At 34.3% G+C, this 25,258-nt stretch overlaps 2 protein-coding genes across 3 annotated transcripts; both read right to left on the reverse strand.

Moving 5' to 3' along the window:
• Nucleotides 1–1,977: 1,977 nt before the first annotated feature.
• Nucleotides 1,978–8,884, reverse strand: LOC107003023 (long chain base biosynthesis protein 1-like). Its single transcript, XM_015201265.1, has 13 exons — nt 8,718–8,884; nt 7,838–7,976; nt 7,661–7,755; nt 6,317–6,408; nt 5,401–5,494; nt 5,229–5,301; nt 4,984–5,116; nt 4,313–4,487; nt 3,588–3,728; nt 3,413–3,508; nt 2,857–2,998; nt 2,623–2,750; nt 1,978–2,530 (listed from the first exon to the last, which is right to left on the reverse strand). Exons 2-13 carry the CDS (start codon nt 7,950–7,952, stop codon nt 2,354–2,356), a joined length of 1,461 nt encoding a protein of 486 aa, XP_015056751.1. The 5' UTR covers nt 7,953–7,976; nt 8,718–8,884; the 3' UTR covers nt 1,978–2,353.
• Nucleotides 8,885–11,965: 3,081 nt separating this feature from the next.
• On the reverse strand, nt 11,966–25,258 carry LOC107003118. Of its 2 annotated transcripts, none has more exons than XM_015201381.1 (13): nt 24,705–25,258; nt 22,388–22,465; nt 21,194–21,351; nt 20,413–20,488; nt 19,500–19,567; nt 15,838–16,093; nt 15,469–15,570; nt 15,245–15,351; nt 15,083–15,136; nt 14,894–14,977; nt 14,593–14,756; nt 13,322–13,471; nt 11,966–12,382 (listed from the first exon to the last, which is right to left on the reverse strand). In XM_015201381.1, exons 1-12 carry the CDS (start codon nt 25,027–25,029, stop codon nt 13,324–13,326), a joined length of 1,620 nt encoding a protein of 539 aa, XP_015056867.1. In that variant the 5' UTR covers nt 25,030–25,258; the 3' UTR covers nt 11,966–12,382; nt 13,322–13,323. The 2 variants fall into 2 exon arrangements, with proteins under 2 accessions (XP_015056867.1, XP_015056865.1); XM_015201379.1 differs by having other exon boundaries at nt 15,469–15,573.

Raw genomic sequence — 25,258 nt, forward strand, 5'->3', positions numbered from 1 at the left:
TCAATATATTTGAATTGATAAGCACTCCCATGATATAATATTTAGCATGATTTCAAAAAATAAGAAAGTATTAGTTATTTAATCGATAACAATAATAAAATTTCTAAAATAAAATAAAATAAAATATTTTCCTAAACTATATATTTACTACTCTATATAAACTATTTTAAATTGTATTATATTAGATTCTCAAAGAATTTGAGTGCAACAAATAATCATATTAATGATGTAACTTGATGTTGAGTTCTTAAAAGATAAATCATATTACCTTGTTACGGTAAAAAAGTTCAAAATATTATTTTATATGAAAAAAAACTATTTTACTAACAAGATTTTGATAATATTTTATTGATATAACGTTTAATTTCATATGTCCATTCATATATTGAAAACAAATTGTCCCAATAATTTAGTGTTCAGATTCAAAGACAATATTTTAATATTCAGATGTTTATTCAGATTTACACATCTAGATCTTAATGCACATCTTAATATTTAAATGTGTATTCAAATTCAGACGTCTTAATCTTAATAGAAACAAATGAGACCTTAATGTCACTACTTGTTAATCAAATTCACAAATAAAATTATATTTATAATATTTAGGAAAAATGCACAAGTACCCCCTAGACTATGACCGAAATCCCAAAGACACACCTTACTAAGGTCGTATTACCCCCCTAAACTTTTTTTTTTTTTTGTAATTTTGTGTACCTCTTTGGCTTACGTGACATCTAAATATCTCCGAAGCGCCTCAATTGCGTGGAGTCACATAGAGTGCCACAGACAAAAGGTGTATAAAATTACAAAAAAAAAAGTTCAGGAGGTAATAGGACCTTAGTTTAGTTAAGGTGTGTCTCTGCGATTTTGGTCATAGTCTAGGGGGTACTTGTGCATTTTCCTTGATATTTATTATTTTTTTTCAACTAAAAGTATAAATATCTAAATAGAAATATTAACCTAATTGTTTTGATTTTGGACTCTCTTTTTTTAAAAATTTTATTATTATATTATATTTTTTAATTAATTTTTATTGGCCCACGGGCCGGGCCCTACCGATATTTCTCAAGCCCCCAAATGAGCAGGCTTATTCAGGCCGGGCTAAAAAGCCATTTTCTTAAATAGGCTCCAAAAATCTTAGCCCAACCCTATTAAATCCCGGGTTAGACCAGACCGGCCCAACGGGCCTAGCCCATATTGACGGTTCTAACCATGGGTGGAGGTCGAGAAAGTAGGGTGGTCAATGGGGAGGAGACAATAATCTTGAAATCTGATCCTTTATGAAATTTGATTTTTGGTATTACTTGAAGAAATCATCTTTTTTGATTTCGAAGAAATTTGTTTTTCATAGAATGCATTGTTAAAAATAATTTAACAAATCAAACATAAGCAAATTATAAAACATAAAAAAGTAACGATATATTCAATATAATCTCAAATTGAAATTTTGAAATTATAGAATGTGAAATAAATCTCATCCATACTCCTTTCCCAGAGATCGTTTTTAATAGATTGCGTTATGAAAGAAAAAATATTCAAAATCTATCAAATAAAAAATTGACATCAATAAAAAGTCATGACAAAATAATGTAAATAAATAAAAAAGACAATAATGTATACCAAAACACAACCTTATTAGACAAAATTATGTTCCTTAATAACCATCTCAATTCTTAATTAGCAAATCATTGCTCCAACTCACATGTAGACATTATTTTCAAGCTTTAATACTCAAAAAATCTCATTAAAACACTACCAAATTTGCTAAAACTTTTATCAACCTTCATTATATGTCTTCTCCAACCAAACAACAGAAAACATTTATCTTAAAAATAAGCCATTTTCCTGAATTTCTTTTTTCTTCAGAAAATAAAGGCCAGATTATACTGACTCAAATATTTCCAAGATATTATCCCTTTTATTTCTTCTATAGGATATAAATAAAACATGACATAGTTAATCCACATTTACCCCATATTCAGCTCAAACCTTAAAATATTGAGATGTCACTTCCACACCAATAAGAATAACATGTCTATACAGTCAACTAAAAAATCCCACCATTCTATTTTTCTTTATATAATCAGTAAGGGGAAGAAGATTAACACAACTACATAAAACACAACATTAATCAAGACAACTGACTTCTCTGGGCTTGCAGCATGGCAACCTCAAGAAGCAAATCTTGATCTATCTAATATAGTAGACATGCAAACACTAATGAACAACAAAAGTAAAAAAAAAAAAAAGAAGTATCTTCAATATTTTTTTCCATGTACCTATTTGAACTCCCAAGAATGTTTCTGCCCCTATTTTCAACAAAGTTTTAAGATGATGAAACCGCGTCCTTCTGCTAGCTCTGATCTGTCAATAGCGAAGCCGCGACTCTCTTCAATGATTTACTAGCTTTCTCCATATCAGATACTGAGTGTCCTGCTGACACAAACAATCGAAGCCCAACCGGCAAATTACATTTATCAAGTGTTGATCTCTTTGAAGTAACAACAAAAACGGAATCTTCCTTCAAGACCTGCAATGACAATATTTGTCGCGTGGAAGATTATTATTAGGATGTGTATGAGAATAAGAAGAAATTACAGATACACTAAGATGATCACTTACACGATCCGCGATATCTTCTAATAGTTTTATATCACTCTTTGAAGAACCTGTGGACTTCTTGAGTCTTAGAAAAACTATCGGAGATAGTGGATCGCTCATTATTTCCATCCCCTGAATATCTTCTAGACCTGAAAACCATACCAGGTAGAAAAGTTAATATCTTTTCACAACCCTTGACATGAGCTTGAAGCCTTCAAGGAGAAGGGGAAGGCACTTGGTGTTGAGCAAATATACCTTTAAACAGTGTATTAATGTTCTCCCTCAATTTTGTGATAAGATCAGGATTTTCTTCCAAGATATCAAAAGCTTTGACTGCGGCACTTGCCAGATAAGGAGGCAAAGAAGCAGAAAACACATAGCCAGAGCTACTGAGACGCTGCCAAACAAAGAACACCATCAAAAAGGCTTAATTGGAAAAAGTGAACAGGAGTTAATGACAAGATTATTAAGATTGAACATGTTATTTTTTGTTGTTGAAAGGCCAGGGGAGAATTTATGTACAAAAAGCGAGGCACGTGAACCCGTGGTCTCTCCGTAAAACAAGGTATTTTATGTACACACTTTCTAAAATTGTATATTATTATCTGTGGACATTTATGCTACAAGATTCAAAAGACTAAATGGTGCACTTGATTGAAGGTTTGAGTTACGTATCTAGAAGACTAGGGAAACTCCTACTAAATATATTCTTTCCTTCTTCATTTTTTAGTGTTGCACCTATGTTCTAGAAATCCTAGATTCGCCACTGGAAGTGACTATAGTCTGGTGGCAACCTATCACACTTCAATACCTGGTGTTCAATGACTCTTGTACTCCCGGTGCAAAATCCTCCTTCTGTGGCCAATGCATGCCCCATGGCAGCCGTAATGATATCTATCTTGTCAACCTGCAACAGGATAATCTGTTTAGGATATACAGAAAATACAATCCATAATAATTGAATTTTGCGGCTATCATTAACATACCGGCACATTGTAATACTCTGTTAGACCTTTACCAGAACTGCCAAGCACACCCAAGGAATTGCTTTCATCCAACAATACCCGGAATCTGTATTTTTCTTTCAGTTTGATAATTTCATCCAATGGAGCTATTTGACCAGAATTCTAGAAGAAGTAGAAACAAATGAATTAAAGAATAGTCCTCTCAGAGAAACAGGATGCTTGGCAATTAACAAGTTAAAACAACAAACAGAAACCTGCACATTTTCTTGTCGGTTTTTTTTCCTTTCCGTTTTCTTATTTACAAGATAAATGCAACCTTATCCCAATTTAAGAAACAGCCAAGCCAACTCTGACACTTCATTAAGGAAGGGCTAAGATATGGGGTGGGGGGACGGGAGAGTTTGCATTAAATTGAGAAGTGAATTATCCTATAGACTTATCTCTTGAATGGCAAACAAAACGATAACCCGGTCACAGATTTCAGAACTTTCTGGATCATAACAAGTCACCACGGCTCATGCCAAGTTGAAGTGTCATATACAGTTAATCAACCTTGCTTACATCTTTAAAGCTAAATCCCGGTCAAATTTTGAGTCTGACTGCAAGCCTAAATTGGATTCAACTTATTGCAAGCTTATGAAATGCTCACCTCCTTCGTCCCTTGAGGAGGTGATCATGGTCCAGGCAATGCTATGACATACAGCTTTGACAATTAAATAAAACCCTGTTAATAAAACAGAAGATACCTGATATACTGCTTCAACAATAATATATCGCCTAAGTTTTTTAGCTTGCTTGTTTTCTTGAGTGATTTTCTCCAATGTATTTCTCAAGGACTCCATATCATTGTGCTTGAAGTATATGATTGTACTTCTAGAGAGCTGAAGTCCATTTTGTATTCCCCAATGGACACCTTCATCCCTATGCACGCAAAAGATATAGTTGAAAATGAGAACTAATTCATGAAACTCTAATATGTTTATAGAAGCAATGTACAACAGAAAAACCTTATGGATGCAATACTTATTTATGGGTATAATTTTGTTTGTTACAGTTGACAAAAAAATTATCAGGAGACGTACTGGTGAGAAGCTTATTAATATTAAAAATCCACCTTCTGATACTAAACATATCACAAAGAAATCTGAGTACAGAAGTGGTGGAAGATTCTTAATGAATTCCATCTACGAACATCAGCTTAAGTTTTTTTTTTCCATTTTAGAAGTCTTAACAATACCACAGCCATTTTGAATTTTTTTTTCTACAGCCTGGTTCCTTCATAATCCCTTCCTCCTACCCCAAGAAAAGATACTCCATCCTGCGTAAGGATCCATTCAGAAAATATTTGTTCTACAGCCTGGTTCAATTTTTAAAGAATGATATCAACAATCAACGAGCAAAGAATGAATAAACTTACGCAACAATGACATCTCCCTTCTTGCAAAATGCTGGAATTGCACTGAACATGGTAGAAAGTCCATAAGAGTAGAGTATAGAATCGGGAGTTCCAAGAAACTTAGCTATCCTGGCCTCACAATCAAGGTGAACATCTGCATGAAATAAAGAATGATAAGGTTGGGCCTCCCAAAAGAGAAAGCGGAAGTTGGCAGGTACAGCAGAAGAAAACTAACTAACTCCTTAATGATGAATATCATATTATACCAATTGTTCCATAGAATCCACGAGGACCACAAGAACCTACACCATATTTCTCCAATGCCCTGGTGCATGTCTCCTGATATACGACATTAGGTAATGATACATTTGAAAATCAAGCACCAACATGCAAAATATAGGTTGACAATTCAAAATATTCAAAAGAAGGGTTTCTTACAAGTAACTTTTCATTTCCTAATAACCCGAGGTAATTAGCTGAAGTGAAATTTATTACTTCCTTGCCATTAATAGTTGTATGAGGACCTGCAGCGCTGCATTAATAGAACTTGTAAGCAATTAGACAAATGAGAGAACTCAAGTAGAAAACAACCACAGAAATATGGAGGGTTTCTTTGAAGCAAGCTATACTGTTGGTACTTGGTACAATTTATTAAAGTAGCTCATAGAAGGGAAGGAAAAAAATTGGAGGCAGGCGGAAAGGAGGGGGGGGGGGGGCATGATCTTCACAACTTGACTTAAAATTTTTTAGCCTGAGTAAGCTAGAGTATAAGAGGCAACAAACACCAAGCAAATCTTGATGACTGTCGGGTTAACAAGCCAAACTTGCAGATATTTCCTTTTTCTTATTCTTCAACCCCAAAAAGGGAATAGGTAGATGTGTTACGCAATTAGCGCTTATCTAAACTTTTCTTCTCTTGTGAGCTGCATGCTCAGTGGTTTTTTTTAGTGTCAATAGCTTTTAAAATCCCAATGAACTTATTGAGTCCCATCCCTTGTTACCCCATTGAGTCTCATCTTCTTTAACCTAAAATGTTTGAGACCAAATCCTTAAATCAGTTCTAATTCCTCCTGGAAGTTCTAAAGTACTTGCTAGGCTCAGTTCAGGATCATCAGACCATAAGAAAAAGAGATTAGATAGGTAGCCCCTAGAGGCTCTAGAGGTGGTTCCCACAGTATACAACAGTATGACATTTGAATTAGTTCCTTGGCTGGTTCTCCCCTTAAGTAAGAATAGAATCTTATAGTGGTAAAAGCATAGTTAGACAAATGAGGAGAAAAAATGCAGAATAGTGATAATAGAATCTAACAAGGAGGTTTATGCTTTCGCATTTCAAATGAAAGAGTATTTCCACCTTTCAAGTACTGGAGGCTCCGATTTCATCTCATCTGTAATGGTGGGAATAAGAGGTTCCGGGACCCATTCATCACACAGTTCATCTATTTCCTAAAAAGCAGAGCACACATGTTCATCAGCTTAAATGTATTCAAGCAGCATGCTGCATAGAAGATAGACAACTTTGCTACTTACAAATAAATGCTGACAAGTTACAAACAACATTTCTCTTTATTTTAACAATTACAAAAGCAAATAATATCCACCTCCTCCATTTATTAAATGCTCCACCCACCCCAATTTATGTGGCACCGTTTGACTTGGCATAAAGTTTAAGAAATAGAGGAAGTCTTTTGAAATTTGTGGTCTAAGAACTCCTTGACAATTTGTGAGACTAATAATCATTCGTGAAGGGTAATAATTTTAAAGCAAAGGAGACGGTCTTTCTGGGAGGAATTAAAAAGGAAAGTGTTTCACCTAAATTGGGACAGAGAGAGTACATAAAGTACAAAAGGACCCAGCATTGATAATAATGTACATGGTGCCAAGGAAAGACTTCTATGCTTATAACTAAGAAGCCTACCTCCTAGCTATGAACATCAAACAGTGGAAAATATATTAGCACCAGATGACACCAATCACTATACAAAGGTCAAGATAAAGATTTGCAAAAACAAACAGAAAGTTGGAGCTCTTCAATTTACAAGTTCACAGCTCATTTTCCCAAGCACCTTGCAGTTTAGAGAACAGGATATGGAGGAATCTACAGTATACTTGAAATAGAAGAGTTTGACATCTTTAAGTAGGAGGATCTCTACTTTGAGAGAGTGTTAAATGCAGCAGCTTTAAAAAATATTATGCTATTCTTCTAAGAATGTAAGTTCGTTTAAGTTACTTCTTTTATTATCTTTTCTGGCCTAGGGTATAGGAATTTTGCAACTTTAAAGAGCAGCCAGCTAAAAGCTGTGTCTTCTGAATATTAATCAGAAAGTTCCGGTCTTCGAATTTGGATCCCTGCCTTGATCACTTTCCGACAAGATATTCATTTAACTCCACAAAACAGAAACTGGAAGATGGGAGTGTACTGTAATTCAATAATTTTCTCTCCCACTCTCTTTTCCTTTTAAGTATATCATTTTGGAAATGAGGAAGAGCAATTCACGAGTATGAAATACAGATTGGACGTTGAACATGTAATATGAATGAGAAAATCAACCAAACAACAATAATAATGCCTCAGTCCCAAACAATATGAGAAAATTACAGAGTGAGGAAGAACACAAAAATGGACTAACACAATAAGGCAAGAAACAAACATAGAACCGGTGGATAATTTAGGTGTGACAAAGGATGACTGACAAACCTTCTTTGTCAATGGTCTTTTAGGTGGTTTATAACTTTTCTGCGATAGTAGGAAAAGGATGACCACCAGGAGAAGACCCTCAACAAATAGATGCCCTGCAGGAGAGGCAAAAGAGTATGTCTTCTCAGAGGTCAGCTAGTTTAACAATTATAGCTGTTTTATGGATAGGGAAAATACCTCCAATGTTAACTCCAAACACCACAGCTCTTGCAAACGGAGCTTCGGATATCCATGTGACCCAATCAGATGCATCTCTCAGCTTATTTGTAAGAACTGATATTGTTGTATCCATTATCTATGTCAATTGCAGACAGGGCTGCCAACAGAAACCACATGGAAAAGAAGGTTGTTACACTCGGGTCTATCACATAATGATTGGTATGGAATCTGAATGCTCAGAAGCTAGAAATGATGCTCCAAAACAACTCAAAATTCTCGATTGATTCAGGAGAAAATAAATTAAACCAGAAGTATATTTGAGGTTCATCAAATAAGTATTCTCCCGGATACCCCTCTCCCTCTTCTCTCTCTCTCTCTCAAAACACGCATACTCACAATATTAGCTCCCGAGTTAGACTTCATCCCATGAGTTTATTACTCACTATGGCTAAGCTATATCATTGTACCAAACAGATGAACCCTTGGTCTCCAAGATACTTCTCCTATCTAATTTTAGTACCCTTTTCTTTTGGACAGTAATATTAACCAATTACAGAGTTGAATTGACATATATTAACACATTTCTTCAAATAAATATGAGGCATAGTGACTAGTTCAAACGAAACTCTCTAAATCCCATTTCATCATTTCAATAAAACTATAAAAAGGAAATCTGAATGAAAAATATGAGTTAAATCCAAGAACAATATTCCTACTTGATCCCTTCCATGAAACCATAATTCAGATCGAATTTCTAAATCAAGATCACAAATTGATCCAAACCCACCCTAGATTTGTAAATAAAAATCCTCTGAAGCACAAATCTTTTTTTTTTGAATAAAACTAAGATTGGAAGATTACCCACGTAAAAGTTTACATCTTTACAGGAGAAACTGACCTGAAAGAGTGGTTCTTGAAACTTCAATGGAGTCTTCAAAGATAAATTTATTACCAAATTCAAGATTTTGAATAGAGGATTTGGTGATTCTTGGTTTTGAAATGAATATATAAATATATATAATTATAATGAGCATTGATTGCAGAAAAAAAAAATACAGATTGGCTTTACAGGGATGAAGGGAGATGGGGCCAGCAGGCTTAATGGTCAATACAATTTTCTGAATATTCATCTTGGTCAAATCATATGGATTTTTTTATTAGTATTATTTTTATAATTATAAAAAATTTCATCTTACATAAATAGTAGTACTATTTTTATTCCTATGTCCTTCATAAATTGTATTAATTATTCTACTATATTTTAATATTTTTTATATAACAAGCAAGAAGTAAGGGCCCGTTTGGATGGGCTTAATAAAAGCAGCTTTAAAAAAGTACTTTTGAAAGTGCTGAAACTTATTTTTAAAATAAGCAGTTATGCGTTTGGATAAAAGTGCTGAAGTTGCTATGCCAAACGTGAAAAGGGAAAAATGAAAGAAAGAGATGTTAGGGTTATGTGGGTAATTTGGAGATTGTATAAGAATATTAAGGGCAAAAAGATAAAAATGTGGTCAACTTAAAACAACTTATAAGCTAAAAAAGAAAAAGCACCCCTACCCCAGCTTTTAACTTTTGGCTTAAAATATTTTTTTTTTAACTTAAAATAAGTTATTTTGAGTATTGCCAAACAGCTAAATAAGTCAAAAACCAGCTTTTAAGTCAGTTTGACCAGCTTTTAAGCTGAGCCAAACAGGCTCTAAGTAGACAGTTTATTTGAAGATATTTTAGTCATTTTCTTTTAGTTCTATGCTATGTTTGTTTGTAATGAGGTTGCTTATCATATCTAATTCGATTTCCTCTTCTTTTTTATATTTCTAGGTCAGTCTATTCGATTTTTTTTAATCTATAGGTATATAAGGAATGACAAAATTAAAAATAAAGATATTCGGGATAATGCGAGAGTGACTTCCGTAATAGATAAAATGAGAAAAGCAAGATTGAGATGGTTTGCATATGTGGAGAGAAGATAGACATCACCCTTGTGAGGAGGTAAGAGAGGTTGGTTATAATAGCTACGAGGAGCGATAGAGGCATTATATTAAGGAACGTGATTAAACAGGATATGGTACAATTTTAGATTTTGTACCAATAACAAGACCGTGTGGAGGATGCAAACTAGAATAGAATTTTTAGTAAATAGTGCAGGATTGTTTTGCTTTCTGAAGGTTTATGCTTGTTGGTGTTTGCTTATCCGTCATTGTACTAGGTATATTATTGTAATTTTGCTTTTAATATCTATCATTGTTCGTTGTTTACTGTATCTCACCCTATTTTACTTGTTCCTTTTTTTTTTTTTTTGCAAATTTTGTATTGCTTCCCTTGTTAGTTATTATGTTTTTATGTTATTTTCTTCTTCTTTGCTTGGTGTATCTGAGCTGAGAAACTTTCAAAAATAATATATTTTTTATTAATTTTTATAAGATAATAATAAAATTTATATATTAAATCCTATTATTTTTTTTCTCTCACATGTTCCATTGCTTTTGTCATACTGTACTCTCACCTCATTCAAATCTTAGTGAAGTTATTAAGTCATCAATCTGTCGCCTCTATCATATTCTATTTTAATATCTTTTTGTGAATATCTTCCATTTGAATCTTGTGACAGGTATTGAGCCATCATTTAAATGTTGATTTTTTTATTATAATAAATATTAATATGTCTTAGACTTGAACTTTTAAGTTAATTAAAGATAGTTAAATATCGTATTTGATATACTTAACGAAAAAGCTAAAACATGTAAAAGAAAATATAATAAGTTCATATCTTTTTTTTTTTAATTTAGATTTGTGATAGTAGGGCTTTATTTGAGAGAAAGTTCTTTGTATGAAAGATTTTTTCATATTCAAGGCTCGAACCTAAGATCTATGATTAAGGAAGAAGTAGCCTTTCCACTATACAACATACGTTAGTAATGAGTTAATATCTACTTTTCCTTCAAACCTTGTCTTTTTCTGTAAGATTAAAATGATCGATACTTCAGTTAACCCTATTTCAATTCGATCTACACGACCATATTTTTAGACACTTGTTAGAAAGAATTACTATAACTTTTTTTAAATTTTTAAATAATTTAGTTTTAAAATCTTTTATTTTACTTTTAGGTGACGACTTTTACAACATCATGATTCATGATATTATTGCATTTTCAACCATAAAATAACTTCAAAAGTCATATAACTACACAAATATTATTATATGTTTAAAATTAAAATTTTAAAAATCTCTCCTTCTTAAATTAAGTGTCCAATTAAATTTGATCACGTAATTAAAATAAAAAAAATATACATTTTCACTAATTAAGTGATAAAAACAACATATGACAAATTATTTATGAGAAGAAGAAAATAATATTAAAAATTAGTATTATAATTCAAATTTTTAAAGAAAGTCGAATGAAATAAAGAGACTTTATGTAGACAACTAAAAAACTAAAACTGGTAAATTTTGATTATTCTTTAACAAAAACAAAAAGATAGAAAAGAATAATACTTAATAGTGTTGTTGAAATCTTTTAACAGTTTATTAATATTTTTTCTCTATATCTATTTAAAATTTTATTTAAGGTTTAAGCGAAAAAAAAGTTATTTTAATTCAGTAATTTGTATAAATCTTCAATTTAGAATTATTACTCATCGAAAACTCAATAGTATTACAAAAGGAATCTTTATCTTTTTAGACTATATAACTATAGTAATCTTTTATAGTTTGATATAAATATCTGATGTAGATAAGTATTTATTATATTATTCTTTTGTATTGAGTTGATTCCTTTTAAATTCATACCATAATATGTTATACTAAACTGATTCGAGTAGATAGACGCAAAATTTTCAACAAAATTTTAAAATGTATCTTTTCTTCATCATATTGACATAAAAAGAATTATAACTTTTTATATAATTTTTAAATATTTAAATTAATCTATCCAATTTAACTTATAAGAATAATCAAAATTGATTCCCGATAAGTGAAAAAGGGAGTAATACATTCTATTTTGTATTCCTTTCACTTGCATAGCATGTCATAGAAAAACACATAGTTTGACAACTCAAGAGTTGCAACATTGATAAACATTTTCTCTTAAAAACAAGTAGCAACTACGAGTAAAGATTATGACGGAATGATAAGTACTCTGCCATCCATTATGTCAACATCACATTGCTTATTAATCCATGAATGAAAAATGTAAAGTGTATTTCCAATATTATCATACCTCACTAGACGTTTCTAATCATATACATAATAACAATTCAACGTAACGATCTCCAAAACAAAATGTTCTCTATAAAAAAAAACAAGAATAGAGAAAGGGAAAATACATTTTTCATCATATAAAAAATAATATAAGAGAAAACATGACACAACGCCAACGATTGGGAGGGGAAATATCGACTGATGGCTAAAATACAATAATACTGAAACACAGTTACTATTCATCCTTTCTGAAATCAGAACCTGGAGGACACGCGGGTGGGCAAGCTCCAGGGGTTGCCGGTGAGATATCTCAACAGTAATGGAGCCAAGCATTTTAACTTTTCGGAATGTGTATACCTACAAGACTGCAAGGCAGAAGCGTTTTAACGTTAATTGATTGTAGAAGATATGAGCAAAAATATGGCTAGACTAATATAATGTTCCTTTCTCTAACAATATCAGCAAACAAATGCTTTCTTCTAATGAAGTGTTTGTTCAACTGTGCGATAAGTGGAGAGAAATAGAGAGAACTCATTCGTGTATTCTCACTTTTTTTAAAAAAAAATGTGTATTTCTCACTTGATTCAAATGCACTGGCCTATATATGTTAGGTGTAGAATGCACAAAGAAAGTGTGAACACAATAAATAGAAGACGATGGTGCATTTATCGCACCACTGAATAGTTATTATGTTGCCACCGAAGACCTTGACCTCTAAAAAAGATCAAGTTGACTTGAAGGATACAAGGTGCTAAAAATAGGAGAGTCAAATAACGGGTAAAAACTTCCGTTGAGGATTGGATTTCAAGATTTACAAAAAATATGTATTTTACCTCACCTTTCAAAAATAAAGGGAAAGGATATAAAATGCACATAGGTCTTTAAAAAATAAAACTCAGATCAATGACCTGAAAAATATTCCCCCCCATATATTAAAATTCTTACTGACATTCCAATCTAAATGACACCACCATTCAGAAGTTAAAACATTAGTTCTGCCAAGCAAAATAGAGGAGCTAACTGCTACTGTTCTCAAATTTCAGGGCAACTAGTACAATATTTCTATAAATGGCAGACAGCAATCAGCTTAATTGCTACATGAAACAAGTATATTATTTTATCAAGAAAACTATGACTAGATTGATATCTTAAAGTTGTAAGACAAGTAGAATTTTTTCTTTCCAGGTGAACATGAGGCGAGCATACATCAAAGAATGTTAAAGAGAAACCTAGAACATCTTCTCACAAAGTGCAAAGCATCACAAGTTAAAATAGCTAGATTAGAAGATGAGAGTTCCATTTACCTTTATGTATGGACCCATAGGGGTTCCAAAGAGAATGACCTGTCATTTCTTGTCTGAGCTGCAGGAGCTCCTCCTGGAGGTGCATGCACAGTTATTGGAAGTACCCACTCACATTTCTCTCTACCCTCTACCAAAAGAGGATGTTCATATCTGATACATCATGCATAAAGTATTACAGAAACAAAGAGGGATAAATTCGTGAATTTAGTCTATTTGAAGAAGAAAATACCAAATTACAAAGGAAAATCTACAAACAGAATCAGATAGATGAATCAGGACATGGAGAACAAATTGAGGGGAGAAAAGAGCACCAAGATTACAATTATGGTGCATTTGATGAGAGACCATAAAGTTCCTTCCCTTACCATATTTTCTTTACAATTGAATCGATATATCTAAGTGAAGCAAATCAAGGGCATGCTTCAACCTTCCATGATTCACTAGAAATAATTATGTCAAGAGAGTTCCACTTTAAAATAGAGATTGGAGGTTCAATCATGACAAATCTCAAGGTGTCTTCTGATTTTCCACTTTGATGGAAGTGGTACCAACAGCAAAAATTAGATATTGATAGCGGGAGAGTATTTCCTGTTAAAGGTTTCTAGCATAAGAGTCATCATAACAATGCTGAGTATCCTAGTTTATTGTGAGAAGATGGAGAGCATCATCGTTATCAGCTTTCTATTAAGACGGTGGTTCATGATGCATTGCCCAAATAATTTTAGAAAAAGAGGCAAAAGATTGTCAGTCAGAGCTACTTAAGTTCGAATGAACAAGTGATAGAATCTTCTTCTCCATGTGAGTTTCCTAGCACATTTGACATCTATTTGTTCCAAAGGGTTATAAGTCATGTAGAGGTGAGCCTTTAGCCTCTTGATGATTTACCTGGACTAAAATGGAGATACGTAATTAATGGGCTGCAATTTCATTCAACAGCTTACATATTGTTCACGGATTCGCAGGCATGAAGAATTGAAAGGTTGAAGCAGAAAAAAATTGTGCACAAGATCCCTGTCAAAATTTCTTAAGTCCCTCATATTTGATGGGAATAAAGAACTGAAGTAGATGATGAGCTGATATACTTCTAAATCCTTTTGATCTGGTGATCTTTTTCAGCTTTTAAGTTAGTCTGCAAGCGTCTTTTGTATGATACTTTTCCCTGTAATGTGCTTTACCCTCCCTTTTTTGCACCCTCTTATTGGAAACTCCAACTCTTCGATCAATGAATTATGCAACGACAAAATATTCTTGTTACATGAGCAAGTACATACCTTGACCAGTCAGCATTCTTGGGAGTGGTAAAGAATTCAAATCGAAGAGCCCATTGTACGGAGACATAGTGAGTGGAAAAAGACATAGGACCATCCATCGGAATGGAAAAAAGGAAGCTTGTCTGAATTAAATCAGCAACCACCTCATGATGATCACTATGAACCTGAATAAATCAAAAAGCCTTGGTGACTAATCACCAAATGAAGGGGCTCAAGTGTTTATCTCTTCTAAATAAATCCGCCAAAACACTTCTGTCAAATGCAAAGAGTTGTAAAGAAATCATCAACAGGTAAAGAATACCTTCGTAATAGAAGGAGCATGTCTCCGTGAAGGATGTACATAGCGTCGGCTGATAGTTTCGGTCATCTCCAGTGTAATTGAAAGCTAGAAGGCAACAAAAGGATCAGTAAACTCCAGAAAGCATAAACTAATAAATAAACCACATGTTTAAGGCTTATTACAAGCATGAACTTTGATGTATAGGACTACCTCAAGGCATCTTCTAGAACCCTCTTCATGAAAAAAAGTCAGGGTTCCACCTATCTGTTGCCAAAGAATAAATTGAAGGTATAAGCTTCCAATCAGTCAGGTGCAAATAGGCATTGGTAATAGTACTAATGGAAGGACCAATACACTGAATAATTCATTTACCATATCACTGAAGTAATATGTCGACTCAGAATTTTTTGGAGAAAATCTTAGAAGCACTTGGTCATCCAGTCTAATGTTGTAAGATCTCCCTCGAATAAACCCTTCTGCTGCAGAAAATGTTGGCGACCGATTATCATGAAGATCTTTCGTTAACAAATCGTCAGTTGGATTATATGGAGGGAACAAATACTAATAAGATATATATAAGTGCAAGCTCGATTTACATGCTCCAGATTCACCCATGCCTGAGACAGAAGGTACCATCGAATCATCATATTTGGAGAAGGCCTTGGTACTTTTCAGCTGTTGACTTGGGGACAAAGCATCTGCTGAAAGAATGAAGTAAAACCCTCAGCTCTTGTTTGGTTAGAATAAAATAAAAGCCAGCTTGATTAAGAGGTGTTGCAGCATTCCCATTGGAAAATAAAAGAGCATAGAAACAAGACATCAGCCACAGCTATCTGTGGAAGTGACATTAATCAATTGAACCATGAAAACAGATACACGTTTTCTGAGACTAGTCTTATTCTCTTAAATTATTTCAGCGATAACGCTGCGTCATATGTATATAGACATGTTTTTGGTCGTCTTACCCCCACTAGAATCATACAAGACATCAGCCACAGCTATCTGTGGAAGTGCCAGTTGTGAAGATATGCTTGACCGTCCTTCAAGATATGGAAGATCTTTGCTTGAAGTCCTTGCCAAGGAAGACCGCAAGGATAATGAGCTTCCGAATGTCCGGTGTATATTATCTTTCATGGGATTATAGGAGGAAACTGATGAAACTTCATCCCTTGAACTTTCATATCCTTCCTCCACACCATCAAAAGTTTCATTTATTTTAGCCTGCAAGCACATAAAATCACATCAACAGCTCAACATGCATTCTACAAGTATGCTCTCTGTTCTGTCAGATTTTGATTATTCTACAATAAACTATTAACTGAAGTTACTGCATTGGCATAACCAGATCCCGCCACGGAAAAAAGAAACACATAACATGTAATGACCCAGAAGGTCATTTTTGGAAATTTTTGTAAAATTACCGTTTTACCCCTTGTGGTAATTGCCCCGAGTCATTCCTGATCAGTCAATGAAGTTGGTTTGGGAATTTTGAACTATTTGTTAACTACGGATATTTAGTCAAGGGTAGTCTTTTTAAAATAATTAAATTAGTTGGTCTATAAGTTATTTAATACCCGCCCATGTGTTGAAATAAGTTAGTGGGAGTTGATATTTTTAGATCATAATTTGAGAAAGAGAATGGGTACGCCACATTGAAAGTTATTGTTGTTTTCAGTCATAGGTTGAAGCGTGTCCGTGGGTATTCTCAATGGGAAGTTAATGGTATTTATGGGACAATGATTATGGGCTAATCATAGGGGTGTAAATTGAGGATTTTGTAGATTGTAGTTTCCAGTGAATTGGCGCACTAGTTTGTAGCTTGGCCTCAATTATTTTTTTTCCAATTTTTCTTGTACTAATTACTTCTTGATTCAAGTCTTGATAAAATTGGAATAGGTAATACCCTTCGGGGTGGGGCCCAGTGGTTTGGGCTTTGGGCTTGGGACTTCCATGTTGTAGGTCTCAAGTTCGAAACCCCTTGCCAGCGAAAGCAAGGGGTTTTGCCTTCTGGATCGAGCTCGTCGCACCGGGCTTGCCTAGTGCGGGTTAGTTTGCATGTTATTGCATAGGAGCGGGATTTTACCCTGTGCGCACCCAAAGGGTAGCGACTGTGGGTTTTCCTTGTCATAAAAAAAAAATTGGAATAGGTAATTAAATATTAGGTGTATTGTATTATATGATTACCATTTGAGTTATGTTATTTGGAAGAATTAAGAATTAACCCTCCGCTTGGAACTTAGGAAATATATTATAGATTTGGGTGAATTTTTGGTATAGGTTAGACGTATAGTAATATGGGTGTCTACAGACTTTGTTGCTTATGAATATTGTACATTTGAACAGATTGCATTGATTTGAAAGCCCAACGAAAGGGGAAAGCTCAAGTCCCGAAGTGATTGTTTGATTATTTGAGCCAAGTGGGTTTGTCGGTCCTTTTTAAGTGTATAGAATCGTGTATTTCCTTGTTGTATTTGTTGGGGCGTAATGAGAATTGGTGATGGGTTAACTTGTTCATATTGGATGATCCTAATGATGAAAAGGGGTGATAAAAGTAACTTGATTAGTTATTGATGTGTGAGGTGTTGAGAATGATTGAAAGGTTAATTGATTCATTGTTGATGTTGTATCACGATTCTGTTGTTGTGAATTGTGCATTGATATGAAAATGGTCATCTCCTCATTATTTGTGTGTACATGCCTATTTGCATTGGTTTTGAGACACGGTTGTAACAAGTTTTGCGTGAATTGAGGAAGAATAAGGAATTTAAAGAGCATGTACCATTTCGGGGGATGTATCGCACGCCACGACATATATTATGATTCGAGGGACGTATCGCATCCTGTGACAGATTCTATTATTGAGGGGTTGTATCGCATGTCGTGATGGATGCATGGACTGATACGTCCCCATGGGTCCCAAACTTAGAGACAGCGGGTGTGTATCGCTAGGTCAGACATACATCAATATACTTGGCATTGCATATCTTTATCGTTTGTCAACTTCTGAGTGTGTATTTGTGGAACTTGTGATTGATGAGTATTGTACTTGTTGAGGATCTGTAATTTTGTTAGTGTTGTTATTGAGCTATGTACTATGTAAATTGTGAATTATTAGGTTAGGTTGGATTTATGCAGGTTATAGTTGTGTACGTTCGGTTGGAGTTTTAGAAGTACCCATATTCTATATTACTTGACTTTGTGTTTAGGAGTTTGCTTGCTGAGTACCGTGTTATTTGGTACTCACCCTTTGTTGCTACAATTGTATAGGTTTCAAGCCCGAATCTTCATGATACTCCCACTTCTCTTCCCGTCTGAGGCTTTCTATGGAGATTTGTCATGTAGTTGTTTGTCATTCCAACGGACCTCTTACTCTTATTTATGGTCTTGTTCTACTTTAGAGACGATGTCATTTGAGACTTGTATTTTTCTTTCAAATCTTAATACATTAGAGGCTTGTGCATGTGACAACCAAGTTTTGAGGGTTTTCATTAATTAACTTTGTAATCCGCATTATTAATTGTTGTTTAACTTTCAACCTTATTTTACTTCAGCATTTTATCGTTATATTTGGGTTTAGGCTAACTTGTTTTGGTGAGATAAGACGAGTGTCATCACATCTATTTTTGGGTTGTGACATAACAAGAAGTGACAGAAGAAAATGAAGGGACGGAATAGACAAAGAGAGGAAGAAATTAAAAAGGGTTCTGCTAGTCTAAAATCATAACATTGTTTTCTCTTGGCAAGTACAAATTGAAGAAGATAGATTCACCTTTCTCTTCTGCCTGAGATCCCCAAGTCTCCAAGAAATTGGAAGCCACAAACATGTGATTGATACAATTTCTCATTTTTCTTCTTACTTTTCTTGCAATGTCAGATGTTGCTCCATTCCTAAATGGGGATGGCTAACGAAAGCTAAGTGATTCTACTTTGTGAGTGTTAATGCTAGGTTTGTTAAGTTACGAAGCAAGTCTTAGTTATCCTCCTAAATTGAATTCTCATGGTGAAAAACGTTTTAGTTGGATCAATCATTTCTAGGAGAACCCATGACATCGTGGGGTTCTAGTCCAGAAAATTTGGTTAACGTTTAGACAGTGCTAAAAAAGTTGATAAAGCTCACAATCAAATAACAATACATCAGAGCTCCATATAGTAATTTATTTCTTCTAGCTTGACACAGTCCTTGGCTTTGTATTCATAATCAACTTTCATAGAAATTCAATTTTATTTTTAAAGATAAAAAGAAAAGGAGAAGAACTGAAAAATGTTTTTCGTCACTCATAGGCCTCATTGCCTTAGGAAAAGAGGAGGGTATTTTGGTCTTTCAACATTTGGAATTGGAAAGTTACACCAAAAGCAAACATTGCCTAAGGTTGTGGCCAGCAATAGTGTGGGGAAGGCATTAGGCTTTTCAAGTTTAGTTTTCATATTAGAAAGGAGAATACTCTACTATTCCCCGGAAACAGTTTGGAATTGAGTTGCAGTTGTTATCATGGTAATAGTTACTAGAACCATCTTTCATGCTCTTGTTCTTTCAAATTCTAGTGAATCCTAATACAGTCAATAATTCTTTCTCTTCCCACAAGAAGCATACTGAATAATAAGTAAAACTGGCAACAGAATGGTTTACCCAGTCAGTATCTGCATCCATCTCTTTCCAGTAAACATCCAAAAGCAGAGTTGAAGCAGGAACAATCCCTGTTACATTGTAAAACTCAATATGATCATGTCAAGTATTTCCGGAAAAAAAAAATTAGGATGGAATTGTCAGAACTGAGAAGCCAAGAAAGAAAATAACAAAAAAACATATACATATAGCCATTTAAAAGAGATCAATTCACTGTATCATATTAGGTAATGCAAAGTAATCGTAATAGTACATCATTTGACTTGTCAGCATTGTAGGAATAAATATGACTGCCCACATGAAAAAGATAGTTCAGCCAGATAATAAGGATTTCTGAGAAGTCATATAATACAAGTAGTAAAACAATGTTCTTTACTTGAAGGAGCTTGTAGGTATTTTTTAACTTCCATATAATGTGGCAACCATATATACAACAATGAACAAAATACCCAGTGTGATCCCACAAGTGGGGTCTGGGGGGAGAATAGAGTGTACGGAGAGCTTACCCCTACCTTGAGAGACTGTTTCCGATAGACCCTCGGCTCAAGAAAAACATTTCAAAATAGGTTTGAGAAATACACACTGAAAGAAGCTCTGATGAAAATACTAAGAAAAGAGAAATATTGGAAGCAAAAATAGCAAGATAACCGAAGCAAAAGAACTATAGTAGTGATAAAATATATATGCAAGAAAATATGGGTACATTGTGGCTCCTCAAAAGAACCAAATTTTCTGAATTCGTTTTCTTGTCACTATCTTTGCCGCCACCCCCACCCCCTAGTATTCCTACGTTATTGAAGATATCTTCCAATAAAACAATGACCTGATTTGAAACTTTTCATAAAAAATTCAACCGCTAAATCACGAACCAGAGAACAGAAAATGAGTTTAAAGGTTTAAAAGAACAAAATAGTACCACTACTGCGCCCTTCTTCACTTTGAAGGCCATTACTCTTCTGAGTTACCCATAATTGCAGTGGAATTCTTGTTTCCTGCGTGGATTGAGATAGAGAAATTATTAGAATCCAAAAGAAGAAAAAAACTTGCGCACTTGTACCAACTCTAAAACCTCAAGCCTTGGCATCTTTAGCGAGAAGGCTATAGCTTTATCGTGTCCCTCTTTTCCATCCGAAAAAGAAGAATGAGACATAAGGTGGGAGCTGTAGTGTATTTCTCTTCATAGAATAGTCAAAGGATACATTGTAAGGAATAAATTTTCATATAAAATGATTATATGTATTATTTGTATTTCAGGTGGGCAGTAGTTACTTTTTCTTTTTTCGCAATGGAACAGGAATTTTCTAGTCGTTGATTTGCATACAGATGAATAGAAACATAAAGGTAAGAGCACATTCTCTTAATTCCATTCTTAATTACCAAAAGTAAAAGAGACTGAACATAATGCACAATGACCACCAACGAAAACAGTAGCATAGTTGCATTCTTAACAAATCCAAAATTGACAAGTTGCTGCTTAATTGAATAATATGGGTATCGGAGATGTCAGAAATGCTAAAATAAAGCACATGACCAAATAGTACTCTGGATATCGACAAGGATACCGAAAAATCAAACATGCAATTAAAAGAGCATGTCATAAAAGAAGCAGGGCAACTCTTGAAAGCAGCCAAAATATGAATCAAATCAAATAAAGATGATAAAAGATAAATGAAATAACAGAACAGCAAGAAACTAACCAGCTCCGCAAGATCTTGTATAGATTCTTCGCTGAAGTGACCATTTTCCATTATCAAGTATTTTCCAGATAAAATACTTCTAACATAGTAAAGGTAACGAATGGTTGCACCCCTGTATGATGGTGGTATGGTGCTTGGTAGAATTGTTCGCACCATAACTGCAAAATAAAAATAGAGCCTTTCTTTATCCATGTCAAAACAAATTGAATACCTTTAAAGCAGCACTGTTAAAACATTTGAAATGTTGAACACTTTGTTCGGGTTAATTGAACACATTTGTAATGTTGAACACTGAGTTATTAGATAAGTTCAATTTAATTAGGTATTAACCAATACTTAATGGACTTGTGTAAAGGTACTAAGCAATATAGCATGTGTAGAAGTCTGGTACACATACGTCTAGTTTTTTTCAAGTTCTTAGAACATTGAAGAATTATTAGAAAGTACTAACACCATGTTAGACTCATAAAATGAGTACATACTACATACGAACAAAAGAAAGATCCGGGCAACATTTCTTTTTATCACAAGATTCTAGTTGCTTTAGGACTTCAGTTATGCTAATTCTTTCCTTTCCATTACTTTCTCATTGACAAGAACTAGGAATCTAAAAGAGTTTGTGATTAGGGTTCTCAAAGTCCTTTTCTTATAAACAAAATTAGATTCAGCTATGTGATTTATTCAAATGATCAATTGGATTTTGCCTTGTGGTTGTCATGTTCATTTCAAAAATTTATAGTTTTGCTAAATTAAGTCCCTTCCTACACATTTCCCTTGATTTCCCCACAATGTAGTTGGGCTTGACAAAGTTCCAAGCAAAGTCCTTCTTACCATGACCAGCTTCATCACTCAAATCAAACTACAAAGCTCAATGAAATTGTCATCATCTTCGACCAAACGCTTCAAATTTTACTGAATTTCTAAATTTCCCGATCCTGCTATCAAACACTAACTATCAAAACAAAATATATATATCATTCTTTTGAATTACTGCCACTTAACCAAGTACCCTAATTTCATTTCTTTTGTATTACCTAATATAGTACCGCGTTGACACCCTTTGTTGCTTATGTTTAGGCGAAATCTCTTTGCACGTTTGTCAATTAAAAGAAACAACACGGAACTAAATAAATGTCATGTATTTAGAATGAGCAAGAAACATGAGGATAATGTAAAGCAAAAGGTCAAACTTACATTTTCTGGAGCTACCGGCGGAGACAATCTGATTTGATATTAATGCAGGAGCCAAATTATCCATAAAAACATACTCTCCTGGAAGAGTGAAAACATTAAATCTCAAAGAATCACAAAAAGCATGACAAGATATAAGAACATATATATTTAGTAACAACAAATGCAGAGCAGAAGTAGACATTTTTTCTTAAAAGATTGATGGTTTCTGGCTATTGGCCATGAGAAGTTCCCGATAATTTCGAAAATCCATTTTCTAATGTAGCATATTAATTTTAGTCCTTTATAGATTTGGATTATGCCCTCTCAGCTGATGAAGATCTTTAAAATCTCACATATTCAATAGTAGTTGGACCATAATAGATGAAACATGAGCATAACCATTTGGGCTTGTTAATAGATGCATCTAGTGTCCATGTTTAGTAATTTTAGTACTAAATATGCATCTCTATTGTTGAAAGGCAAGAAAATCACCAAAACTCTGTAGAGTATTCTTTATAATTATATTATTGCGTTAAGAGAATTATCAAGAAACTGGTTTGAAATATTCTCAATGATTATGCCATCATAATTTGGGATTCCAGCAATTAGAAATCTTCCATTATTCCATCTCATGAAGGACTTCTCCATGAAGAGTTCTCTTATATATTGTTAACTACCAATGTCACTACACGTTAACTCATTTTTTTCTGAAAGTTAAGCAATATATATAAAGTAAGACAAATCAGCTTAGTACAAAGATGGTGCCAAGGAAGAAACCCTTCTGCACAAAAATAAAAAGAAGGCTTCCTGATCCCCATATTCCTGTTTTTGTAAAGACACTATGAAATCTAGCATACTATATTCATCCTCTATATCCTGTAATTTATACCAAAAACCCAAATGGCATAAATAGTTGTATTTGAACTTCTGTAGATAATTAATCACCCCTTCAAAAGAATCTAGCATTTCTTTCCTTCCATATATTCCATCAAACACAAGCACGTATTATGCTTCAAATCTTAATTCTACACTGATTCTCCTAGGGCTCCAGTTGACTAGTAGATCTTACACTGTTAAGGCAAAAGAGTGGTCACCCCGCAAAGATTTAAGTAAAAAAGACTAACTCTGACTAGCCACAGGGAAATGAAGCAATCAGTGGCTGCCACTTTCCACCTCACTGCTACAAAAGAAACACCTATTGGAAATGATCATACTCCGTCTCTGAAGGTTGATATGCACGAGACACGCATTACTTGCTACCAACCACATAAAGCAATGGACTTTATAAGACGCCTTGGACTTCCATAGTTGTTTCCATGGCCAATTTATAAGAGTTATCCCCCACACTAACAAGTATCTTGTAGCATGACTCAACAGAGAAGTGCCCATCCAGTTTTCTTGTCCAAACAATGCAGTCCTCAACATCCTCATTATGTGAAATTTGTTCCAGGTCTTTCAAGAACCCAAATGATACTACTCCTGTGATTTCCGAATCTGTTGGATTGTCATCTCTTTATGGCTGTAACCTTTGTAGATGTTTGGAAATGTGAGTCTCAATATATTGTCCCGCTACCTTTGCTCCCCCAAAACTAACATCAGTCCTGTCTCTTATCCAAAGGGCTCGTTTGGTAGGAGGGATAAGGGATAACTAATCCTGGCATTAATTTTATAATGAGTTTGTCCCATGTTTGGTTGGGATTAAATCATGGGATAACTTATCCCGGGAATGTAGTGTTATTTTTACCCCACATTTGGGATAACCAGTTCCCGACCAAACGAGCCCTAAAAGTTATATTTACTTCTCCATATTGAGTGCACCTCTATTCCAAATCTCCATAGCCACTTCCCTAGCAATTCTTTAATAAAGACCTGAAGACCATTAACCCCGAGCCCCTCTCTCCACTTCTTTCAAGACATAACATTCCAACTAACTAGGTAATGTCTCCTTGCTCCGTCAACTATATCCTATAGAAAATTTCTTAGTCTTTCTATCTTGCCTATCATGCTAGCCGAAGCTTGTGATAAGGCCAAGAAGTAGATGGGCACACTACTCTACTCGTGATTAATACTTCATTTCCCCCTTTTAACAAGTACCTCATCTACTGACATACAAGACTTCTCTTGACCCTTTCTACTACCGGATTCCATATTGCACAGTCCTTTTAGGAAGTACCCAAAGGCAGACCAAGGAAACAAGGTAAGGAGAACTATAGCATGTCAAGAGTAACATTTTCAACTCTTTTCCTAATGATTATATCAACTAAGACAGTAAAAAGGGGATTGAGTAAATAAAATACAGAAAGACACAGCTAAATATGCATTGAGAATCAGAAAGAACCTCTGCGTTGCTTAAAATCAGGAGAAGGTTTAGTAGTAGAGAACCACTGAGTATCCAATTTCTCGATCCCTTTCATTTCAAAACTAAGTTTTTCAATAAGCAAAGAAGAAGAAGTCGTTGGGTTCTTGATTTCAATAGTAATGGTTATCGGATCACCCGGTCTATACACTTCTCTATCCGGTTCCAGCTTCAGCTGGGGTTGTTGAAGATCCGTCGCATTGGATCTTCTTCCACTGACACTGCCTCCGCCGCCACCACCGCCGCCAATGCCGGCAGTGATGTTAAAGAAGGAGAAAACACGGGAAGGTTTATTCGGGGCTGACATTTGGAAACCAAAAATTGGAAATTTGTTGAAAAGATCAAAAGGGTTGAAAAATAAGGGGAATTCAAGAAAGGGTTTGTTAGATTTTGCTAAGAAAATGTAAGCTCAGTGAAGGTTTTTGGTGATGGAGAGTGAGATCTTTGGCCAGTTTCATGTTTCTTTGATGAAGGAGAAAAATTGTTTGTCTACTCTGGAAATTTGCATTATGGTACTTTGTGTTTTCAATAGTGTC

Source organism: Solanum pennellii, chromosome 11 (genome assembly GCF_001406875.1).
Source record: "Solanum pennellii chromosome 11, SPENNV200".
Lineage (NCBI taxonomy): Eukaryota > Viridiplantae > Streptophyta > Magnoliopsida > Solanales > Solanaceae > Solanum > Solanum pennellii.